Below are 22,878 nucleotides of genomic sequence, written 5' to 3'. Positions count from 1 at the left end.
TTGCCGACCCAAGAAGCGTGACCAAGAACGCGTCAAGTTTCCACCCCTTTAGAATTTCCCCTTCCTCCTTATAGTAGGCCAGCTATAATAAAATCAGCCAACTCACGATGTTCATACTGCATGGTCAAAGAATACCCGGTTTCTCATGTTTATGAATTTTAAACGATTTAGGATCATCAAGCCTCCCACAATCTTAATATCTCATCGTTGTGTTGTTGTGGAGTTTATTCGTGTTATTCAAATTTAATGTAAGGAGTGGCAAACAAATCCTGATTAAATCAAGAACTGTTCACATTTTATTTCAAACAAGAATGATGAGTTGTCGCTTTTGTTGAGAACAAGCCTAACATTTTACATTGTCGTTTGGAGGATTACCACGAATTTCGCAGTTATCGTAAAGTTGTTTTAATTCTGCGATTTAAAAATTCCGCAATCTTTTCAACTAAATAAATTTACCATCGCCAACATTGAATTTCAAGCAAAATATGTATCTCTAAATATCGTTGAACGTGTGTGTAATCGGAGTAATACCAAGTTATCGTCGTTTTCATAAAAAAATAATAAAAACTAACACATTTAACCAACCAAATACTCAAGTAGCTACTGAATTCACCACTTACTCACCAGCTTTACGTAGTTATTGTCGTTTAATAGTGCAAGTGAACTCATCCTATTGTGACATCGGAAGTATGTTCTATGCGGTTCTATGTGTGTTTCTAGTAACGTTTGAGAGCGCCGGTGTTGACGAGATGTCCTTATTTTAAGGTACATTTTACCTTACGAACGTGCTAACTGTCTGATCACAATACCAGAGAACAAGCAATATTATGGAGAGTCACTTGTTTTGATATTGGTTAAATCAAAACAATCCAATTGTCTTCAGCTGATCCATAAGGTTGTTAAATTTACGGAGTACGCGTATAGTCTAAGTAGCAGATTAGATATACTGTATTTAACGATTTGTGTGTTTACTTCTGCAAAGACTCTTTCGGTGGTCATTTTCTCTATTGGGTAATAGAGAAAATGTCCACCGAAAGAGTACGGGACACCCTGTATAGATTACCAGCAGCTGGTAATCTATACAGGGTATCCCGTGTAACTCTCTGGACACATGAATATAGCGTTATTGCTTAGGTCAAGACAAACACAATGCTAATACTCATTTTACGTTGTTTAGCATTGTTTAAATGGAGAAAAGTGGTCATGCATTTAGAAAAGAAAACATTTCTCTGTTATTATTTATCCATTGTTAACAAATAAGGCATCATTGAAAACTACATAAAATTACTAACTCTTTTGTCTTTTGCAATTTTTTCGTTTAGTTAACGGTTTTCGTGAAATTTGGCATAAAATATTTTGAAGTGCTGCCATTTTGAAACGGTCAAGGATTTTTAGTATAATTTTAACAAAGATAAGTCTTCATAAGATAAAGTTTTGCAAAATCTCAATGCTGTATCCAAAACCGTTTAGGAGTTATTAAGGTTTTTGAAAAATAAACACAAATACAGACAGTCGGTAAACTAGGCACCGCAGACCCATGTTCCTATGGTGAAATGTGTTTGTCTTGACCTAAGCAATAACGCTATATACATGTGTCCAGAGAGTTACGGGACACCCTGTATAATATAAAATATCTCAGCTGATTATACAATATCTCAAGTCAGCTGACGAGAAGCATTGCCAACCACGCGTAGCCGAGATGGAGTCCAGTGAATGTAAATGGTGAAAGTTGTTGAGCTGTGACTGTGACATCATAGCAGCAACGCTTGGAACACCGCCTGATGTCAATTCACTCTCACTCTCAAAACTCTCAATCCTGTCAAACGCCTCTTATACCTAAGCCCTTTTAAAAATTAGGGACATAACTTACAATTGTATTTATTTAAGACCGTAGTTTATAGGGGCGCATCCGACTTGCGCATAATCTCGGGTAAACAGCGGGGGGTCGACAAATTTCAACGCACCCCAACCCCAACGTCCGACTTGCGCATCGTCCAGTCAGGCAGACTAATTGTGTAATCAAGCGTTATTAACAGGGGTTGTATATATGGTTACCTAGGCTGCAGGTCTGTTGCAGGGGAGGTTTTGACAACATGAGAATCAAGGAACCATCAAAACAGTTGTGTTTGAAAAATATCCCTGCTCCTCAGACGACGTTTTTCAATTGGGATTTGGGTTTTTAACAGGGTTGGCGTAAATTTTTACTGATATTATTATAATTGTACATGAAAAACCTTTTAAAGGCTGTAATATTTTATTTGAAATCCAGTAGTTAGATACAAAGATTATGCTTAAAGTAAATTTTGAAAATTTTAAGTATGTACAGTAATAAAATATAACGTACTCACACATTCATTAAAGTTAGAACTTGTACCTGGCCCCCAAAATGGGGTATTTTGGGGACAGCCCCAAATTTTCAAATGTAAACACCTATCATGTGACCCCTCATTTTAAAGGGTTTCTGAAGAGAAATTAAATGGCGCAAACTAGAGGTCAATATCGCACCCCTAATCAAAATGGCAGTCATTTTGAAATATACCCTATTAACTTTTTAACAGGTTATAGCAGGGAAACTAAACTCAGCATTCCTTTATAAAAAAGAGATAATTCACCTTTTGGTCAGTATTAAAATATTAAATTTTTAAAGTTAACTGGGGGTGTCCAGACTTTATCTTGCTTGCTTATCTTAAATAATTCAAATGGCTGCCATTTTGATTAGGGGTGCAATATTGACCTCTGGTTTGCACCATTCAATTTCTCTTGATAAGCCCTTTAAAATTATAGGTGTTTACATTTGAAAATTTGGGGCTGCCCCCAAAATATCCCATTTTGGGGGCTAGAGCAAAGTTGTAACTTTGATGAAAAAGTGCAATTTCTTATGTTGTAAACATGTGCAGAGTTTGGTTTTCCTACTGCAACGCGTTAAAAAGTTAACTGGGGGGTTCCAGACTTTTGCCTAACCCTGTATGTACTGATTTATATTTGTTCAATACTTTTTTATTTAGTTAAGGCTAAGTTTTAGCGAATTTCCCATATAGGGAATAAGCTATTACTATAGTACTCATTGTAAGACCTGGACCCGGGACCAATTTACTTTTTCGTTTTGAAGTCCCTAGAGGCCAAAAACATCATCCGTTCAAATTCATATATAGAGTACTATAATTTAAATGTATATATATATATATATATGTGTCCCTCGAGCAAAAATAATCAGATTTTTATGAAATTTGGTACAAACGTGTAAACCTACGTTTATTTGAACGAGCTCGCGAACCAGCATAATCGGACCATGGGAACGGGGGTTTATGGGGTGTTTTATGGGGTAAAAATGGGGTTTTCCCATTTTTTACCCTAAAAACAAAAAAAATTCAATTTATTTTTAAACCGTTTTGTAGAGCTTAAAAAAATAAATAATTTAGTATAGTATATTGAAGCGCTGTTGTATGCCTAACAGTCACGGAGAAAATTCAAAAATAGTGTATTTTAAAATTCCCATGTTATTCTTATGGAGAAAATTAAAACTGTTGTAGTTGAGTGAAAATTTAAAAACGTACGTTTTCATGTCCCTGGCCTTTTACTTCGTAGATACTGGATTTGTAGTTTATTATTATGTGTTTTAATTTTTTTGGGACAGGGGCAACATGTTACACACATTTATTTGGTTTTAAATCGGTTCTAGGTATTTTTTACGTATTTTTAAAGTCACAAAATTCACGACCCTAGGGGACATTTCCCAACTTTCACGCTGTTTTTAGACTAATTATTCATGCCGAAATATATAAAGCCGTATTTTTATGTCATCAATAGTTATTAAACTTACATAAAAGGAGTATATTATAATTTTAATGTCATTGCAACATGACAAAATAAGTCTGTCCCTCGATTTGGCGTCACGACCATTTGGGAAAAATTTTCAACTTTGAAGCATGACAGTGGCAAGCCTGGCGTCGATTGCGTCAGTTCGTTTTAGAGACTAGTTCGGGGTGTACGTCAAGTTTGTTGTGCCGGTCGTTTTGTGTTGAAAGAAGTAGTTACATGATAAATAAAGGTAAGTTTGTGTTTTTTGTAATTTTGGAGTGTCCATGACCGTACGTAGACATTTGATGAAGTAGACGTGGTGTTAATTTTTGTTGATATGATATTTCAATTGCTACATTAACCTAGAAGTCCACTTTGTATCCTCGAGCATGAGGTGCAGGGCTACCGCCAGAACAGAGCCAAATAACACGTAATGTCACGACCAAAGTTTCACGACCATCGCAGGTTTTTTCACGACCAATCCAGCCTTATGGATTATACTGTGTTTGGTCGTGACAATAATTTAAATATCATTGTAAATTGAACAGTTTAGTTCAATTGAAACACAAATTTTTATTATAACTAACAGTATAATTGTAGGATTGTTTAGAAAGATTTAGATTATTCCAGACAATTCACGACCGTAACGCTTGTCCCTGACCATCACGTTGATGATTTCTATCATACAAATTTCAAAAATCAAAATATCATCATATTTCAATGTTTTATACACAAAAAAGCACACCTCTATAAAATCATAACAATTTTTCGGGTCTCAGGTAAGTTTTTTCGGAGTTATACAAACTTAAAAGATTTTATTGGCTTTTTTTCATTTTTTTCATTTTTTAAATTTTTTCTAGAAAGACCAAATATACCAAAAGCTTAGTAAGCTTTTTATTGTATAAAGGCCATACAAGTAAATTAATTTATAGCAAAACATAGTTATAAAAATAATATTAAGTATTTTTATTATTCAGTTTTACGTCCGTGATGGTCGTGACAAAATTTCGTGTTTTTCCATCAAAGATGCTCTATTAATAAAAAATCACCAAAGATATTGCGTTACCATGGACATTTTATGAAACTTCAAATGTCAATGAAATATAAAAATTAAAAAAAGTTTCAAAAAATGGAACAAAAAATTTTTAAAGTGCTTTTCCTGAAAACGTATGTTTTTAAATTTTCACTCAGTTACTTGTTTATGAATATGTTGATTAAATTTGGCAAATTTATTTATTTTATCTTATATTATTGACATATGGTCAAAAAACACTTTTAACCTTCCCCGTAGCAGCAAACCTAAGCACTCGTTAAATCTAATGTTATTTAAATTGGGAATAAATATGTCTTATCTATGGAAATATTTTAGTAAAAAAGTAATCAGACTAATTTAAATTCTCTTAGTCTGCAGGTTTGCTACGGCGGGGGTATTTTTTTATTTTGTAATTTATTAATCTTTTATTTACATGAAGTAGGCCTACCTAAAACAAAAATATATTAAAATATTTGTTGACTAATGTTTGTTTTATTTGTTCTAACACCATTGCTAACATAATAGTCTATATAATACTAGCTGGCCCGACAGACGTCGTCCTGTCCTAATGTGGTTTTATGTCAAGATGAGTTCATTTTCAAGATGAGCTCGTTCACATCGCTCTATCACGTCCTGGTTGAAGTTCCTTAGCTACGCTTACTCACTTTTAGTTTGGAGCTCGTTCGCTGCGCTCACTTGCTTTCAGGTTTAGCTCGTTCGCTACGCTAACTCGCCTCCAGGTTGAAGTTCGTTCGCTACGCTCACTCACCTTTTGGTTGCAAATTAGCTGTTGTCATAAAATTTTAAAAATAATAGCTACACCCTGTTAGTAAACCTATTAACTTTTTAATGCTATTGAACATCACAGAATCAAATTGTTTAGTTGAACCAGCTGTTAATATTCTTTAATTCCATTTAAATATAAGTACTCATAAGGTTAACATGGCAAACTCCAGAGCCACTGGGGCGGAGCCCTTTTGACGGATCTGCACCAAACTTCACACAAACCATCTCTGAATAATGCTTAAAAATACCTGAAAGTTTCATTACAATCTGTCGAGCGGTTTCGGAGTCCATTACGTTCAAATATATATATATATATATATATATATATACAAACTTCCTCTTTCATAAATATAGATTAGGTATCAGGAAATTTGTTGCTAAATAATTGTATTATATCAATGAAATGCGTACAGTTAAATGTTGCACAAGCCACAGAATAGTACACATTCTTACTATGCATCATGGCTTGAGATAATATTTTGTCACACAAACTTTTCCCGCTATACTGCCAAACTGTGTTTCACTATATTAGCACTAGCGTGTTATTTAGCCTTATCTTTTACGCTTCACTGATTTTGTCGATGAATAGCTAGCGCAAGTCGGATGTACTCCTAGAGGGCTGATATAAGTGCCTAGCGCTAGTCGGATGTTTGAAAATGCCGTGGCAGGTAGTTGTGCGTAAGTTGGATACTCCCGTTTATAGTGCTTATATTACAAAATACTTAAATAGTGCTTGGCCTGACAATATTTTCCGGTTTGATCCTAAAAAGTCAATAGCTTTTTGATGGTTCAAAACTGGACCCAGGCGTTCTTGATTATTGGGATTTTAATAAACACTGACCAAACAGCTGCTTAGTAACAAAGCTACACAATGCATCTCACTATAGAAGGGGACAAGTTAACATATACCTACTATAGTCTGTATTATGGACCCAGTCTTATAACCCATCTTCCTACCTGGGTACTGGCTTAAAAAGTTTTAAATAAAAAAAAATAATTTTAATAAAAAAAGTTTTTATTTTTAGCTAAAAATGGTTTAGGCCTGGGCCAGTCCCAGATAGACAGAGGGTTTTGAGACAGGTTCCATCATACAGGCTATAGTAAGGTTAGGACCCGTGTCCCAAACCGGGCTATGATCATGTGCATAAAAACCTCATTCTGTACCTTCTTCTGGGTCTATCACTTCATGCGGTTGGGCCGTTCCCCTGCCCATGGTTATATCATATTCCTATACTAATGTGTATGAAAATGTTCAGGAAGTCATATCCTCATCTACAACCTTTATACAATATATATTTCATTTTTCATGTGAAAAAAATGCGGCAGAAAAATTCAAATATCGGTGTAAAAGTTTGCTTACTTTCATAATTTGTCATTAAATTTTGAAGAAAGTACCTATTGGATTTATCGCAATAAATGTAAAGGCAACATACAATGAGTTAAAGATTATTGTAATAGAATGAACCGTATTGGATACAGGCGTAATTTAGTAAAACCTTTGACTATTAATACAACTAGACATTCCATCCCCATGTTAAATTTGTAGCCAGTTTTTGAACCAAAATCGTCGTAGTTGATGTGAGCCACTGGGTACCGACAAATTGTGCTGATCTAAATTACTGATTTCTGCCGAATACACAATCTTTTTTACAAAATCAAACTAATGGAATGACTTATTGTGAACTATAGCAACTGTTATGACCCATCAACTTGCCCAAACAACAAAAAATACGGTAGAAAATAGAGTTTTAGTCGCTAGCGCATTCAGTGACTCATTCACACAACTACTTTTTTAACAAAATATTGGCTACAGCTGGTCCATATAGATGTCTACTTCAGTATCCAATAGTCAATGGTAAAACCTTGCAATTCCTGGCTTTGAGGGGGATGGGAGAGGAAAGCCCCGGGGGGGGGGGGATTTTAGGGGACTTCAGGTAAATTGCACATCTTTATGTGTACTTTATGAATAGGCAAAACACAGTATTGATTTGTCTCAAATAATTTATTATTAATTTTCTTCTTGCAGTCAATATACCCAATCAGCATCAAGTCAATAGTTACTTAAACAAATTTGTCAACTCTCCTACTCTCCAACCCCGCACCTGGGATATCCCGAGTTTAATTTCAAACCAGTTATTCAGTCTGATGTTTTGGTGGCTATTCACAGAATCCGAAGCAATGCTGTAGGTTCTGATGGGATACCTATCCGCTTTATCATAGACATCCTCTACGCTATCCTTCCTACTATCACGTTCATTTTTAATACATCTTTGAGGCTGTTCTTTCCCTTCATTTTGGAAGTCTGCAAGTATCTATCCCCTAAAAAAGATCTCAGCACCAACCCTGATTGGGGATTTCAGGCTGATAAGTATTTTGACCGCTCTATTAAAGACCTAGAAAGGGTTATTCAATGTCAAATCACTGAATTCATCACTGAAAATAACATTTTATCTGACTATCAATCTGGTTTCAGATCAGCGCACAGTACAACAACAGCACTCCTTCGAGTGACTGAAGACGTTAGACTTGCTATGGGGCGACGACAAGGAACTATTCTAACTATGTTTGATTTTTCCAAAGCATTTGACTGTGTCAATCATGACTTGCTGGGTCAGAAATTAAGGGCCATAGGGTTTTCCCAGAATTCTCTTAAATGGATGAGATCTTATCTGTCAGGTAGGCGGCCATGTGTGGAGGTTGGTAACAGAAGATTAGACTGGATGACTGTTACATGCGGTGTGCCCCAAGTATCAATCCTTGGACTACTGCTATTTGTACTGTACGTCAACGTAAACACCACATGTACAACTATGACAACTCTGGAAAATTACGAAATTTATAAGGCCACAAAAACCCGCCCTCAGGACCTACTCAATGATAAAAAAACACTCCAATCAAATGTATTATTTGAAACTTTAATACAAGTAGATAGAGACCGACAGTCATGATACAGGATGTCTTGGGGTCAGAGTCCAGTTGACAGGACCCGACGACCACCAGTCGAGACTCGGCAAGAGAGATGCTTGTATCATATATCCTGTTTTGTGTTTTAATAGTAGGCCTACATTTGTTTAATGTTCGTTTTGTGTTATGTGTCGATTTTAAACTCTGACGTGACAGTATGAGTTGAAAATTCAAGATTTTAAGTTTCAAGTTCAGGATCATCTGAAGATGACAATATATTTGTCGAAACGCGCGTAATCCTACCGGATTAACAAAACCCACAAGGCAGTCTGCAGGTACTGTAACCTTTTATTGATTAGCTAAACGTGGTTTAGAAAATCAACTACAGTATGAAGTGACCACATGTACGTTTACAACTTGCAAATCTATGACCATTTTACTGCAAACAACGAAAAAAAAAGTGTCAGATGGATCAATGAAGATGTCAACCGAATAGTTACTAGGAGTAGGAATCATGGACTGAGACTAAATCGCAAAAAGACAAAACCGATTGTAATTTGCCACTCTCGACTTCGCACTTTAATTGACTTAGACTCCATAAACCTAATCACAGTGAGTGGCAAAATCACTTCCGTTCTACGACAAAGTAAAGAATCTCGGCATATCTTTCAATTAACTCTTCATTTACTTTGGACACAGCAGTTAAACACATATGAAAAAAGGTTTTTGCCTCCATCCATTCACTAAAAAGGTTGCAGAATTTTTCGCCACAACCCATTAAACTACATTTGATCAAATCACCTGTATCAATTTGATCATCACTTCAGTGTTACTGCAACTCATTGATCTGTAATGACTGTGATTCAGGCAGGAATGCTCCATGATCTCAGAATTACTGTTGAGATTTGTCTATAGTCTGCGGCGTGAGGAGCATAGTACCTTGAGGCAAACATCTTGAAATTGAATTATCAATGATCCATCAACATTTTGTCATTGTGTTTTTAAATTCTGAAAACATGCTCCATAAAATGTTTTACATCTGAGTCTCAGGGTGGTTCAGGAATTTCTCGTTCTTCTCGATCACATTGCTTATACTTCATCATGTAACCACAGCTTATGTCAGGGCTTTTGTTAACCGCTTGCCGTCTTTGAAACGGCTTATTCCTGCCCATTAAATCCCTTACGTTCCCAGTTCGTGGCGGCACTAAAAAATCTCTACTTTGAGCAAATGGTCTCAGGTGGCGTGTCCTAAGGCTTCTGTGTCTTTGCGCGATTCCTGGTGCGTGTGCGTGTGAGAATGTGTTTTTTTTGTTATTTCTGTTTATAATTTTTATTATTTTGTTAAATTGTATTGTTGTTTATTTGTTCAGAATTTTTTAAATATGTAGATTTATATTAGATCAAGAAATCTCATTGTATTTTTATTTCATTATATTTACTTATGTCAGGTTAAGTGTAAAAAAGTGCCATCACTAACTTTACCTGGTAAAATAAAGAATTTTTCATTTTATTTTAAATAATGTTGGAGTTTTTTTTAAGTAAGTAAAACGTGTTGCATACCTTATGAAAGGGGTCACTTTTAAAACACAACTAGTTCAATTCATGATGAATTTGAAATTTGAAATTGATTGAATAGAGGAATAAAACTTTCAATCTGACAACTCATGGTAACGATGCATCATTAGAAAAATTAAGTGTTACTTCTAAATATCACTGAGTGGAATCATAAACGTTCATGGATCCATCATACGCTCTTCTCTTCTGGTATGAAACATATCTGTCCTTGCAGACATGCTATGATTACAATTGAAATAAAATTATTAAATTCTATATTTCATTGTAAATAAACTGGCCAAGAATGGATACTTGTATTCTCACAAGAAAGATTCTTTTATAATAAACACATTGTTGACCAAAAACCTCCTCTTTTGGAGCTATAAGAACATCTTGAAATTCATAAGATAAGAATCTTACTCAGACAAATTAACAGACTGATTACACTGTAGTTAAGTCTAATGTAGAGAAGTAAAGTACAGAAGAACACTCAATTATGGTACACTAAGTCTAAGAGGTGTCTAGCACTAGTCGCTGGTGTCTAGGGCAAAGTCCAACACCTCTCTCGCCAGCATGTAGTACAACGCATGCGGCGAAGGAAGATCCTGTGCAATAAGAATTTCTGCACAGTGCTCGCTGCTCTGGCTCTTCCTTACTCACAAATATATTTCTGGCATAACATACTAGAGCTGAAAGCGCATGGTCGTCCCATAAGCGAGTTTCCTCTGTATCTTACTTCTCTGTGGTTTAATGAATAACACTGTTGATCACATGAAAAATAGACGATGCCACGATTCAACCTGTTCTTTATTATTGCAGATGGCCATGTTCCTGCACTCACATGCAGCCCAACTGCCTCAACCTGTTGCCAGTAAGTTTATATATCTTTTAAGTATTTCACAACAAGATCTAAGTAAAACTTTCAATGAGGAGTTTATCTTTGAAGGGTCATACGTAGAAATTGAAAGTCTTAATTTGTTAATTGTATCAGTCTATAGAATACCAGGAAATTGCATTAGTAATTTATTTCCTAAAAAATTGTAATGTTTCATAACTGTTTTGAAAAGTGAGGCAAAAAATAAATGAATTGTTATAGCAGCTGATTTTAATATTAACCTTTTAGAAAAGAATAGTAATTTAGTAGAAGAATTTAAAAATATAATTAGCAGTCATGGTTTCTTGATAAATATCAAAGAGTCAACCAGAATAACAAAAACCTGCATTGATAACTTTCTAACTTCTATAAATTATGGTAAAGCTCCTTTTGAGAATCTTGATTTATCTGTGTCTGACCACAATGCTCTATTCCTTCAGTTACCTATTAACAGTAAATTAAAATTAAAATCAGCAAACTCTGTAAAATCCTATCAAAGACGTTTTCCTGAAGGATCCATTGCCCCGTTTATTAATAGTTTGAGATGTAATTTGACGTCTTTAGATGGTTCAGTAGATAACAATTGCAAAGATTTTTTGCCTAAGATTAAATTAAGTATGGAGGAAATCTTTCCAGTACTTACTTTCTGTGTCCGGAAATCAGACTTCGCTTTTCCAAAAATTAGCTACCGATATGGCTTTGTCATTCGCATGTAAAAGATCATCTAATGTGCAAGACTGGTCTAGGCGTGGGCAGATCAGCAGATGGCCAGGATCCTGAACAGAGCACCACACGCGCACAAGATGTTTTCTTCGTCTGGTAAGAGACCCCATTTCTGCATGTTTGTCTTGCATTTTGGTACCTCGACCCTAATTTGATTTAGGGTCTTCCACACCGTGTAATGAAGGCCTCCACCAGGAGCCAGTTCCTCCCTGGCTGGTATGGGAGGGTTAGTCAACGTGGCCTCCCACCTTGCCACCCGATTGCTTGAGAGTGATCCATCCAGGACTCGTGTCCGTGATAAAAAGCTCTTTCTGGACCGAAGCCGTCGCTCTGCAGGTTGGTGGCCGTGTAATGGGTGACGAGGGTCTGTCTCTTGCTTAGTCTTTTCTGCGTCGGCAGCGACATCACGTCGGATTGATGGAGGGGCTATCCCTATGATAGGACAGAGTTTGTGTACTGAGGTTGGTTTCAAACACCCAGTTACAATCCGAGCCATGTCATTGACTGCAATGTCAACCTTTTTTGCATGTGACGATGCATTCCATACTGGTGCAGCGTACTCCGCAGCCGACAAACTGAGCGCTAAAGCTGAGGTTCTGAGGACATTAGGGTTAGCACCCCAGCATCTGCTGGTGAGCTTCCTGATGATATTATTCCTCGGTGAGACTTTACCTCTTGTCGCAATACAATGCGCCTTAAATGTCAGTGTGCGGTCCAGTATGACACCAAGATATTTGGGTGTAGGACAATGCTGAAGACGGTCTCCCCGCCACCTCACATTCAACTCACGGCCTGCTTCTCTATTGTTTAGGTGAAAGGCACAAACTTGGGTCTTAGCAGGGTTCGGCTTGAGGTGATTTGCGTCATAGTACTGGGAGAGTTCATTTAGAGTCATAGTCAGTTCCACCTCTTCAAAACTCCTACCTGGTGCCGCCACCGCCGTATTATCGGCATATATATATACTGAGGTGTAGCGTTTGGCAACGGTTGGTCATTAGTGTAAATGTTATAAAGAGCTGGGGCTAAGACGCTACCCTGAGGCAATCCATTTCTTTGATTCCTCCATCTACTTTTCTTGCCTTGAAGGGACACGAAAAACCGCCTGTTATGAAGAAAAGTGCCCATCATTGAAGTAAGCTGATAGTCTTTGGTAATACTGTACACTTTTCCCAAGAGTCTTCTATGGTTTACGGTATCGTAGGCAGCTGTTAAATCTACAAAAGCGACACCCGTGATCTGTTTTCTCTCAAACCCATCCTCAATGTGCTGGGTCAGGTTTAAAACTTGGCCACAACAAGACTTGCCTGATCGAAAGCCTGCCTGTTGTGGAATGATCTTTTGTTCCAGAAATCGCCGATTCGATTGAGTATCAGACGTTCTAATATTTTATATGTGTGGCATAAGAGGGAAACAGGTCGAAAGTTCTTAGGATCGTTTGGATCTTTCCCAGGTTTGAGCAGTGCAGCCACACGAGCTTTCCTCCATGCCTTTGGTATATGCATTTGGCTTACGCACATGTTCATGAGGCTCAACAACCATTGCATGGCATTTTTACCTAGGTTCTTTAGTTGTTCGACTCTGATCTCGTCAATACCTGGAGCTCTATTAGTCTTTAAGCTGGTAATGACTGCAGTTAGCTCGGACATATGGTGAATGGTTCTTCCAGGAAGTGATTCTCACTTGCCACATCACGCGCAACAGGCTCCTGGTATTTCCTTCCATAGGTTTTGCCATTTAAAAGAAGGTTGGTAGCGACTTGATCGGCAGTAACTGTTGTAAAGTTGTCTTTTGGTTTTGTCACATCTCCATTTATGTTCTTGAGGAACTTCCAGGCCCGTCTGCTGTTCACCTGCATATCTAAACTCTCCACAAGATCACACTACTTAGTTTTGCGATTCTCGGCAATGACTGACATAAGCTCTTCACCTGCTAGAAGTGTGTCCTCAGCAACGGGATCATTGTCAAAGAGACCTTGGTATCGTTCTAGCAGTGGCTTTGCCTCTTCAGAGAGTCCTGCGATGTAATGGGTTCGACAGCCTCTAGGTATCATTTTTCTCGAGACCTGCTGGACAAGCTTAACGAAGGAGTCATACATATCAGGTTGTGGAGGGATTTTAATATTGGCATTTTAATATTGGCGATTTCTCTGTCAATGATCTCCCTAAAACCCGTCCAGTTGGCCTTTTTGAAATTAAACCTGCACCTTAGAGGAACAACTTCAGGTTTAACAACAGCACTAACGGTGCATACTATAGGTCTGTGTTGAGTTCGGGGAATCGGATCACTTACAGACTTTTCACACTGGGAAGCAATCCTGCTGCTCACAAAGATGTTGTCAGGGTTATAACCCCTCTTCCATCTACCGCTGTTAAAGGAGCAAGGGAGCTTAGGATCGTGTATGAGCTGCAGATCATTTGCCTCAGCCCAGGTTTCAAGTTTTGTCCCATTTTCACTTGTCTCTTTGTATCTCCAGGCAATGCTCTGACAATTAAAATCCCCCAAGACGAAATTAATGTCATCATAGCATAGATTATCGGGCTCTGTAAATACATACTGACATTCGGAAGGCTTAAACAAAGAGGTGACACTGTACTGTGGTGTCCTGATCGTTAGTATCTCAGTATTGTTCCTCTCAGTAAGCGAAGCTGAGGTGATGTCAATGTATGGCCTGGCAAAAACAGCACTACCATATTGATCATGAGGTCTCTCTAGAATCAGCCTCATTCCCTCTATGTTGGGTCTAGGTTTTAAAATGCCCCGGTGTGTTTCTTGCACAAGGAGGAAGTCGCATTCGTATGTCTTGCACATATCAGACAGTAATACTTCTTTGTCTCTCGATAGTCCCTCGATATTAATCGAGATCGATTGATAGAATCGAGATGGCCTTGAAAAAGACCGTTTAGGCAGATTCATTTTTCGAAGTCGTCTGGTTGTAGAAGGATTTGCCGCTGACATGTCAGCGTTGCCCGGGGTGCGCCCGATTGTTATGTCGTTCATAGCGTGTAATGGTCACAATCTTCGGGGAGGCTCCTTCTGTGCACCCCATCTAATCCAATCTTTCCAGTTAAACCTTTTAAAGCAAAAAATAAAAGTAAATCAAAAACTTGGGTTACTTTAGGGACAACAGTGTCATCAATAAACAAAAGAAAATTACATTATGAAGCAAAATTTAGTAATAATCCTAAATTTCTAAGCTATGTAAAAAATTACAAAAAGATATTTCAAAAGATTGTTAAAAAAGCTAAGAAATCTGCAAATGATAGGTATATAATGCAAGCAAAAAATAAGTCCAAAGCCATGTGGAATGTTGTAAGGGAAGAATTAGGAGTAGGTGTTAAAAGTGAAATTGTTAAGCTTCACATTAAACTTAAGGTCAACAATGTAATTATTGATGATGCTGTAGTGGTGGCGGAACTGTTTAATTATCAGTACTCCAACATTGTAAATATACTTAAGCTGCCAAACATGCCACACAGTGCTAATATCAATCCGTATGCTAACAATCCTACAGTTCAGGCGACAAAATTAGGTAATCTTCGTCAAACAAATGAAATTGAAGTAAAAAAAAAAACTATTCTAAGTTTAAATAACAGTAATGCCTGTGGCTACTAATGGGGTATACCCATTAAATTATTGAAATGGTCAGCAAATGAAATATCAAATATCTTGGCTACATTAATTAATCAATCTTTTGTCTTTCCCCAACTACTAAAACTCTCAGAAATAGTACCCATTCACATAAAAGGTTGTTTAAATGAAGTACAGAACTACAGACCGATCTCTTTATTAAGTAATATTTCCAAGGTTTATGAAACAATTCTTCACACTAGATTATCTATAGCTTTTTGGAAAATAACTACAAGTTTTGCAAGGAACAATTTGGTTTCCGTAAAAATCTAAATACCCAATCAACTTTAAATAACTTTGTAAATTGTGCTTTGAAGGCCTTGGATGAGTCGCAGTGCACAGCTGGTTTGTTCTGCGACTTATCCAAGGCTTTTGATTGTGTTAATCACAAAATTCTTATTAAAAAACTTACAGCAATTGGTTTTCATGGACAAATAATTGAACTTTTGAAATCTTACTTAAGCGATAGAAAACAAAGAACAGTAATTAAAACCGCCTTTGGGAACAAATACTCTTCTTGGGCAAATAATAACTATGGAGTTTCGCAAGGTTCAGTCTTAGGTCCTCTCTTATTCCTCACATATATTAATGATATACCTTTTCATTGTTCAAGTCAAATCTGTAACTTTACCCTTTATGCAAATGATACAACAGCTCTTATCAGACGAAGTACTGTTAAAATGTTACATGATGATGTCAAAGAAACAATTATTGGAGAAATAGCACATTGGTTTTTAAAAAATGGCTTACTTTTGAATAAAGATAAAACTAGTGTTTTAATTTTAAAATTTAGAAATTCAACCACTGGAACAGAAACTAATGCCTCGCCCACAAATGTAGTAAAGTTTTTAGTAATATATTTGGATAGTAAACTACAATGGACAGAGCATATTAATTTTCTAAACAAAAAACTTAGTTCAACAAGATATGCTTTAAGTGTTTTAATTCAGGTTACCTCCTTGGAAGTATGTAAAAATGTTTATTATGCTTATGTGTACTCTATTTTAAGCTATGGTATTACATTATGGGGGACAGCCACAGATGTCCACCAAGTTTTTAAAAAACAAAAGTCAATTATCAGAACTCTTGCAAATTGCCCCAAAAAAACATCATGTAGACAATTGTTTCGAAATTTTAAAATTTTAACTCTAACTTCAATATACGTTTTTGAAATTTTAAAAATGGTTCATGGAAATCCTGGTATGTTCTAATCACGCATATAATACCCAAAGACAAGATATTTTTCAATACCCCACTCATAATTAAAAAAAATATGAAACAAGTCCTCTCTATATGGGTTAAAAAATTAACAATAAAATTCCAAACTCCTTAAAGCAATTAAACTTAGCAAAATTTAAAGACAAAATCAAAACAGTTTTAGTAGAAAAAGCATATTACACTCTTGAGGAATTTTTCAATGACTCCTGGTAACAGACACCCATTCTCTCATCAACCTCTCTTAACATAAACAGTTCCACCACGCTACGCTGTAGCTTTTGTAGGGGTACCTTACTGGCTAAATCTTAGGTTTTTTATATAGGTATTTAGAATTCCTTATTTATTAGAAACCCTGACAATGTACCTGTCTGTGTATTACGTTTGTAATAACTGTAACAGATGTTATGTGCAATAAAGAATTGTCATTTGTCATTTGTCATTTTGTCAAAGTAACAGCTATAATAACCAATATCATCATTCATGAATATGTCACCTTATTGTTTATATACAAGGGTTTTGTTTGTGAATTAAGGTCTTAGCCAAGCAATGTTAGGTTAAATTTGAGACCAATGCTGTGTTCTATACTTTGTCTACTACACTATTTCAGCCAGCTCCCAACCCTATGCAACAATTATTCTCTTTGTAGTAGTCGATAATGACATAAGCGACAAATTGACTCTCCCGCCAAGTATGAATCATTCTTAATGTAATTTACTATTTACAAATCAATACTGCTACTTTAAACATCAATTGACATTCAAATCTTAAATTCAACCTGTTCAACCAGCAATAGTTAACATCACGATGATAAGCAGAGATAACTCATGGAATCATTTTATTTGCAGCCACTATGGAAGTTGGGCAAGATGTGCGAATAGAATGTAACAGTAATGACATCGGTGTTTCCATCTTCACAAAGTCTGGTGTCTTCAATGGCATGATCTACCCCAAAGGCTTATCGAAGAACTCAAGTTGCATGAGTGAATTCTTTCACCAGCGAAGTCCTGTACACTACAAGTTGCCGTTGCGCTCATGCAATACCATGAGCACTGAATTGGTAAAATATTTATAATTGTATGCCTATAAAAATTGTGTATTTTAATGCAAGGTATTATGATAAATTCATAAAAAATTTAGATGAATGTGAAAGTAAAAGATCACAGATATATAACATACTTCAGGTAAAAGCGCAAGGTTATCCCAAAAGCTTGTTTCTTCTGTACTTTACTTCTCTGTGCCTTGGTAGATGAGAAAAAGAAGTACATATTCCAGGTCAAATAAAATTGAGGGTAACTATGAACATTTGTTCCTCTCTGGAAACTTCTATACAGTAGGATCTCAATATCTAAAATCTGAAAGAGGTATGATAAAAATTTGAGTTATTAAACCTTTCAAATAAGTGAGGTTCGAGTTATGAAGGCGCTATACGAAAAAGCTCGAGATACTGAGGTGTTGGGGTCTGACAGTGATGTTACGTCACGGCAATTATAACTCGACTTTTACGTGCTAAACTACGTGGTATAAATCGAACTCAAACTATTTATACTTACTGAAGAGTAACTGTGGAAGCAATATAAATAAATTTTAATGCACATTAAATACTGTATATATTATTTAGCAATAATTGTAATTTATTGTAAACGTAAGTTCACTGGAACCTTTAACAATAAAGTAAACAACATAAAAACTGTATAAGCTCCATACATCCAAATACAGTACTACAATACAAATAATGAAAAACTGGTGTGAAAAATACAAAGCAACAATTGTTTATGGATACGCAGAACTGTAATTATCATATTTTTTGGTGTTATTGAGGTTAAACGTAAGTCCTGTTAACGTTTTGTAACATTATGTAGGCCTAGTGTATGGAAAAAGTAAATGAATAAGTTTGATAGAGTAGATTAAAAACCTACTAAATAACACAGGAAGCAAACACAGGAAGTTGGATTTGCATGTCTCCGACAGGAATCAAAACACAACTGACTTGCACTGTAAGGCAAAACTTTGAATTATTGAGGCACATTCGTGCGAACTTCGACTTATAAAGGTAAACTTTGAGTTACTGAGGCTCGATGACGGGAAAATTCGAGTTACAGAGTTTAAATATTTAGAAACTTTGACTTAGATACTTTTAACATTATGATTAATGTGGATTTCAAGGGGATTTAAAAAAATCAAGATATTAAGGAATTCGAGATATTAAGGTCCGAGTAACTGAGGTTGTACTGTATTTTCATCAAATATTTCAAGCAATGTTTCAAAGTTCAAACAAACTAATTATCTACTCTTATTTAAAAATTGAATTTGTTACTGTTGTAACATCAGTATCAAATAATTTTTACTCTGTTTCACGGTTTTCAAAAGCTATTGGTATACACCTCCCTTAATAATTTTCAAATCCCACCAGCTACAAACATATATTAGCCATGATGTTTTGCAGCCCATCAAGCTGCAAGCCCACTTTGCAAAAAAAAAAGGTGTAGCACGTACGGATAACTTTGAGTGTGTTCAAGTCAAAGTTCAGTCCCTTCATCAAAACCGTACAAGAATAATTTTAAGTCCCTCAAGGCCGACTGATATTTGTAAAATTTTACAATCTCTCAAGATGATGGGTATTTCATTAAATTTTCTTCATAAATCTTATATATATCCTTACATGATATTGACTAAAATACTGTTTTCAGTTTGAAGGAGGAGTTGAATACTTCAACACAATCGTAGTGCAACCTCATAGGAAGTTGGTTACCAACCAAGGGAGAGGGTTCCATATTAGCTGCAGATACCAGACCAGGGACAAAACTATCACTAATGATATCGATGTCAGGTTAGTACTGATCGTCAACTAGAGCCATAAGGAAGGGGTTAAAATCCCTGATAAATAAGCAGGTTAAGGAAGACTATAAATAATATAATGGAGTGAGATGTTTAACATAGTTGCCTAGTAAATCCTCACTAATCTGTTTATACAAACTTCTCTTCATCGAGACATCCGTTTGGCATCAGTTTATGATCATATCATAAGTTAGGAATGTACCTTTGAATAAATTACACAGTTACAATACATATATTTTAGCACATAACCACTGTTTTATTTTTGAGTTCAGAACAGACTATTCAAGTTTATTTATGAAAAAAAGGGGTTTCATTGTATTCAAAGGCCACCAAAACAGTCTTGGAGTAGCGAAGTCTTTTTTCATTTTAAAATATAAGGTAAAGTTTTGTAAATATATTTATTTTCAACGTGTTAAGATGTTCCTAACTTCGTTATGTTGGGATAAAACCTCTATGACTATGAAGTAATTCAGAGAGGTGATCTTATGGTCAGAGAATGGGTTAGATGAAGAGGGGAGAGAGGTGGGAAGGCATCCCCACATACCCTCAGAGTGCAAACCTCCTACGACATCAGATTACAGTTCCTCCCCTTGAAAAAGCATGACAGTTTACAAACCTACAGATTATTTAAATCCAGTCTAAAGTAATTGTTTGGGTAATAAATTTTGTTTTGTAATGAACTGTGATGAAAAGTATGCTAACAGGAAACATTTTCAACACTGTACAATACAATACAATACAATATTCTTTATTGTTCATTCGTTAAGAATTACAATAGTGTCACAATAGTGAATTGTATGTGTTAATTTCTATAATTTTTGTAAAATTCCTTTATTGTGTAGAAGGGTCTTGCGATTAGCCACTTCTTCAACTCCTGGTGTAGCTTGTTGCCAGTCAGGTCTCTCAGGTAGTCAGGTAGATGGTTCCTCAGTTTGCAGCCGGTGTAGGAAGGTTTTTTCCCCAAAGAGTTGTTCGGTGAATTGGTAGGGCAAATTTGGAGCCATGACGGGTGTTGTAGTGGTGTAGGTCTTGGTTTCTTGGGGGGTTTATTTCATCCTTATCCTTTTCCTTACCACACTCAAAGTTAACCAAAAGAAAGAAAATAGTCATTGCAGATTTAGTAATTTAAAATTCTAAAATATCTTTTGCTTATATGTTGATTTTATTATAACAATTATTTACAGCACTATGGAACCAACAACACTGTTTGCAACCATGCCAATGCCAGGATGTACAATGAAAATATTTTCTGGCGATCCTTCTGACCGAGAAGTTGCAGAAAATGTTAAGATTGGAGATCCTTTGACGTTGGTTGTGTCCATTGATGACCAAAACATCTATGGGCTGAAGGTGTCTGACTGTCTTGTTCGAGACGGACTTGGCTGGGGGGAACAAAGGCTCATCGATTCCTATGGGTGAGTAATGAATAAGATAAGTGTCTTAAATGGAATTTTAATATAATCTAAATAAATAAATAAATAAAAAGGCCTTTATTTACGAGCGAGTTTCATAATACATGGTTTTCAAACTAACTCAAGTCACCAAATCTAAACTATCCTAATATATTTACATAAGTATATACAAACAAATTACAACAGAATAAATTACAATATACATTTTACATTTGTTTTTTTCATCTAATCACTAAACAAGTGATTTTGCACTAACGGTTATCATGGAAGCTGTTTTACTTTGAAGTAAAAATATATAATTTTCTAAAAAAAACATTTAAATTACCTTTACACACCAGAGCGATACTCTGTGCGATACCATAGCGACTCTCTTGCGATACCTGTAGTCTGTGCGATACTATAGCGGCTTAGGGAGCCTCACAACCAGAGCGAACTGTGATATGAGACACCGAGACGAATGGGATACTGTAGCGATATTATCTCAGTAATGCTGCATTCACTGTTCGCAGCGCTTTATCGCAGCAATAAACATGCGACCAAACCATGAACTACTCAGTTTGGGTACTTTCCTTTTCAATAATATGCCAGCAAAAGTAAAGGGCTTAATTTTAATTTTTCAAAAACAGGGGACAAATCCATATTATCAGACATATTACACTCTGAAGCTGCCATAAGAACCACAAAAGATGAGAATGCAAGGGTATTGGCACGTGCGAGTATTGTTGATAAGGCTAGACATGTAGTTAACAATCGGCACAATACCTCCAGATATGTCAACCACAGGTCACTAAGACAGGTAGCGGCAGGCATTAGAGATAAGATCACTGACAACGACGCCGTAGTCTGCAAAGCCGATAAAGGCAACTCAATAATAATTCTTCCAAAACTTGACTATATAAGGAAAGTACATGCCTTATTTGAAACTAATGACATTGGAAAATTGAACAACGATCCTACCATACAGTATTCCAAAGAAATAAATAAACAAATTAGTTTGAGTACAACGCTCCTATCAAAATCTGAGATATTCACTTTAAAGGTTACTAATCCACAAGCTGCTCCTATTTTCAGGGGCCTGCCTAAAATCCATAAACCTGACATTCCCATAAGACCTTTAGTAAATTTCATTCCATCAGCAGCTTATAAAATTGCAAAAAAAACTGGACAACATAATAAAGAGGGAGTTCAAAATGGAAAATAGTTTTAGTTTGAAAAACAGCGTTGACTTGATTAGCAAAATAAATAATGTAAGAATAGAAGATAAATACATCCTAGCATCACTCGACGTGGTAAATTTGTACACTAATGTGCCAATAAATGAGACAATTGCTATACTGAAAGATAACTTATTGAAAAACTCCTCATTAATTAAAGTAGCTGATAACGAGCTAATAAAACTCACTGAAATAGTTCTAAGACAAAATTACTTTCAATTTGAAAACGAAATATTTTTACAAAAAGAAGGACTGACTATGGGATCACCCTTGCCTTATCTTGTATTTTAGCAGAAATCTACTTGAACAACTTAGAGAACAAATATCTGTGGTCTGATAGTAACCGTCTAAAAGACAAGATAATATTTTATCATCGTTATGTGGACGACACCATTGTCCTTTTTAATGGAACAAAAAGACAATTGGGAATGTTATGCACATACCTAAACAATATACACAGGAATATTAAGTTCACACTTGAAATTGAAAACAACAAATCATTAAATTTTCTGGACCTAAATATTTTAAAATGCTCTGATGAAAACAAACTAAAATTCAGAATCTACCGGAAACCTACCACCACAAACCATACTATACATAACACTTCACACCATCCTCAAAATCAGAAATTAGCCGTTTACCACAGTTTTGTCAATAGATTATTATCAATTCCATTGTCCGAAGAAGATTACAAGGAAGAGGTAAACACGCTAAAATACATTGCGGTGTCCAATGGATACAATAGTAATATTATTGACAAACTCATTAAGAAACACAAAAATAAAAATATCCACACCAATAAGAGAACAAACAAACCAGTATATATATCTACTGAGTTTGGCACATACTTTAACAGCACATTGAAGAAAGAAATGTCAAAGAACAATGTTGTAGTATCGT

The 22,878-nt window shown here is 35.9% G+C and overlaps 1 protein-coding gene across 1 annotated transcript in view; it reads left to right on the top strand.

Annotated features, from left to right (window-relative positions):
- Positions 1 to 20,771, top strand: part of LOC128998296 (cuticlin-1-like) — a 101,296-nt gene extending 80,525 nt beyond the window's left edge. The window contains exons 3-6 of the mRNA XM_054424373.1: positions 10,895 to 10,946; positions 17,363 to 17,574; positions 19,205 to 19,344; positions 20,537 to 20,771. Of these exons, the coding sequence (XP_054280348.1) occupies positions 10,895 to 10,946; positions 17,363 to 17,574; positions 19,205 to 19,344; positions 20,537 to 20,771 (639 nt within the window). The remainder of the gene's footprint in view (positions 1 to 10,894; positions 10,947 to 17,362; positions 17,575 to 19,204; positions 19,345 to 20,536) is intronic.
- Positions 20,772 to 22,878: the final 2,107 nt, after the last annotated feature.

Source organism: Macrosteles quadrilineatus, unplaced genomic scaffold (assembly GCF_028750875.1).
Source record: "Macrosteles quadrilineatus isolate MER2022 unplaced genomic scaffold, UCM_ALF_1.0 Scaffold_7__1_contigs__length_78375512, whole genome shotgun sequence".
Classification (NCBI taxonomy): domain Eukaryota; kingdom Metazoa; phylum Arthropoda; class Insecta; order Hemiptera; family Cicadellidae; genus Macrosteles; species Macrosteles quadrilineatus.
This window is presented reverse-complemented; position numbering and strand designations above follow the sequence as displayed.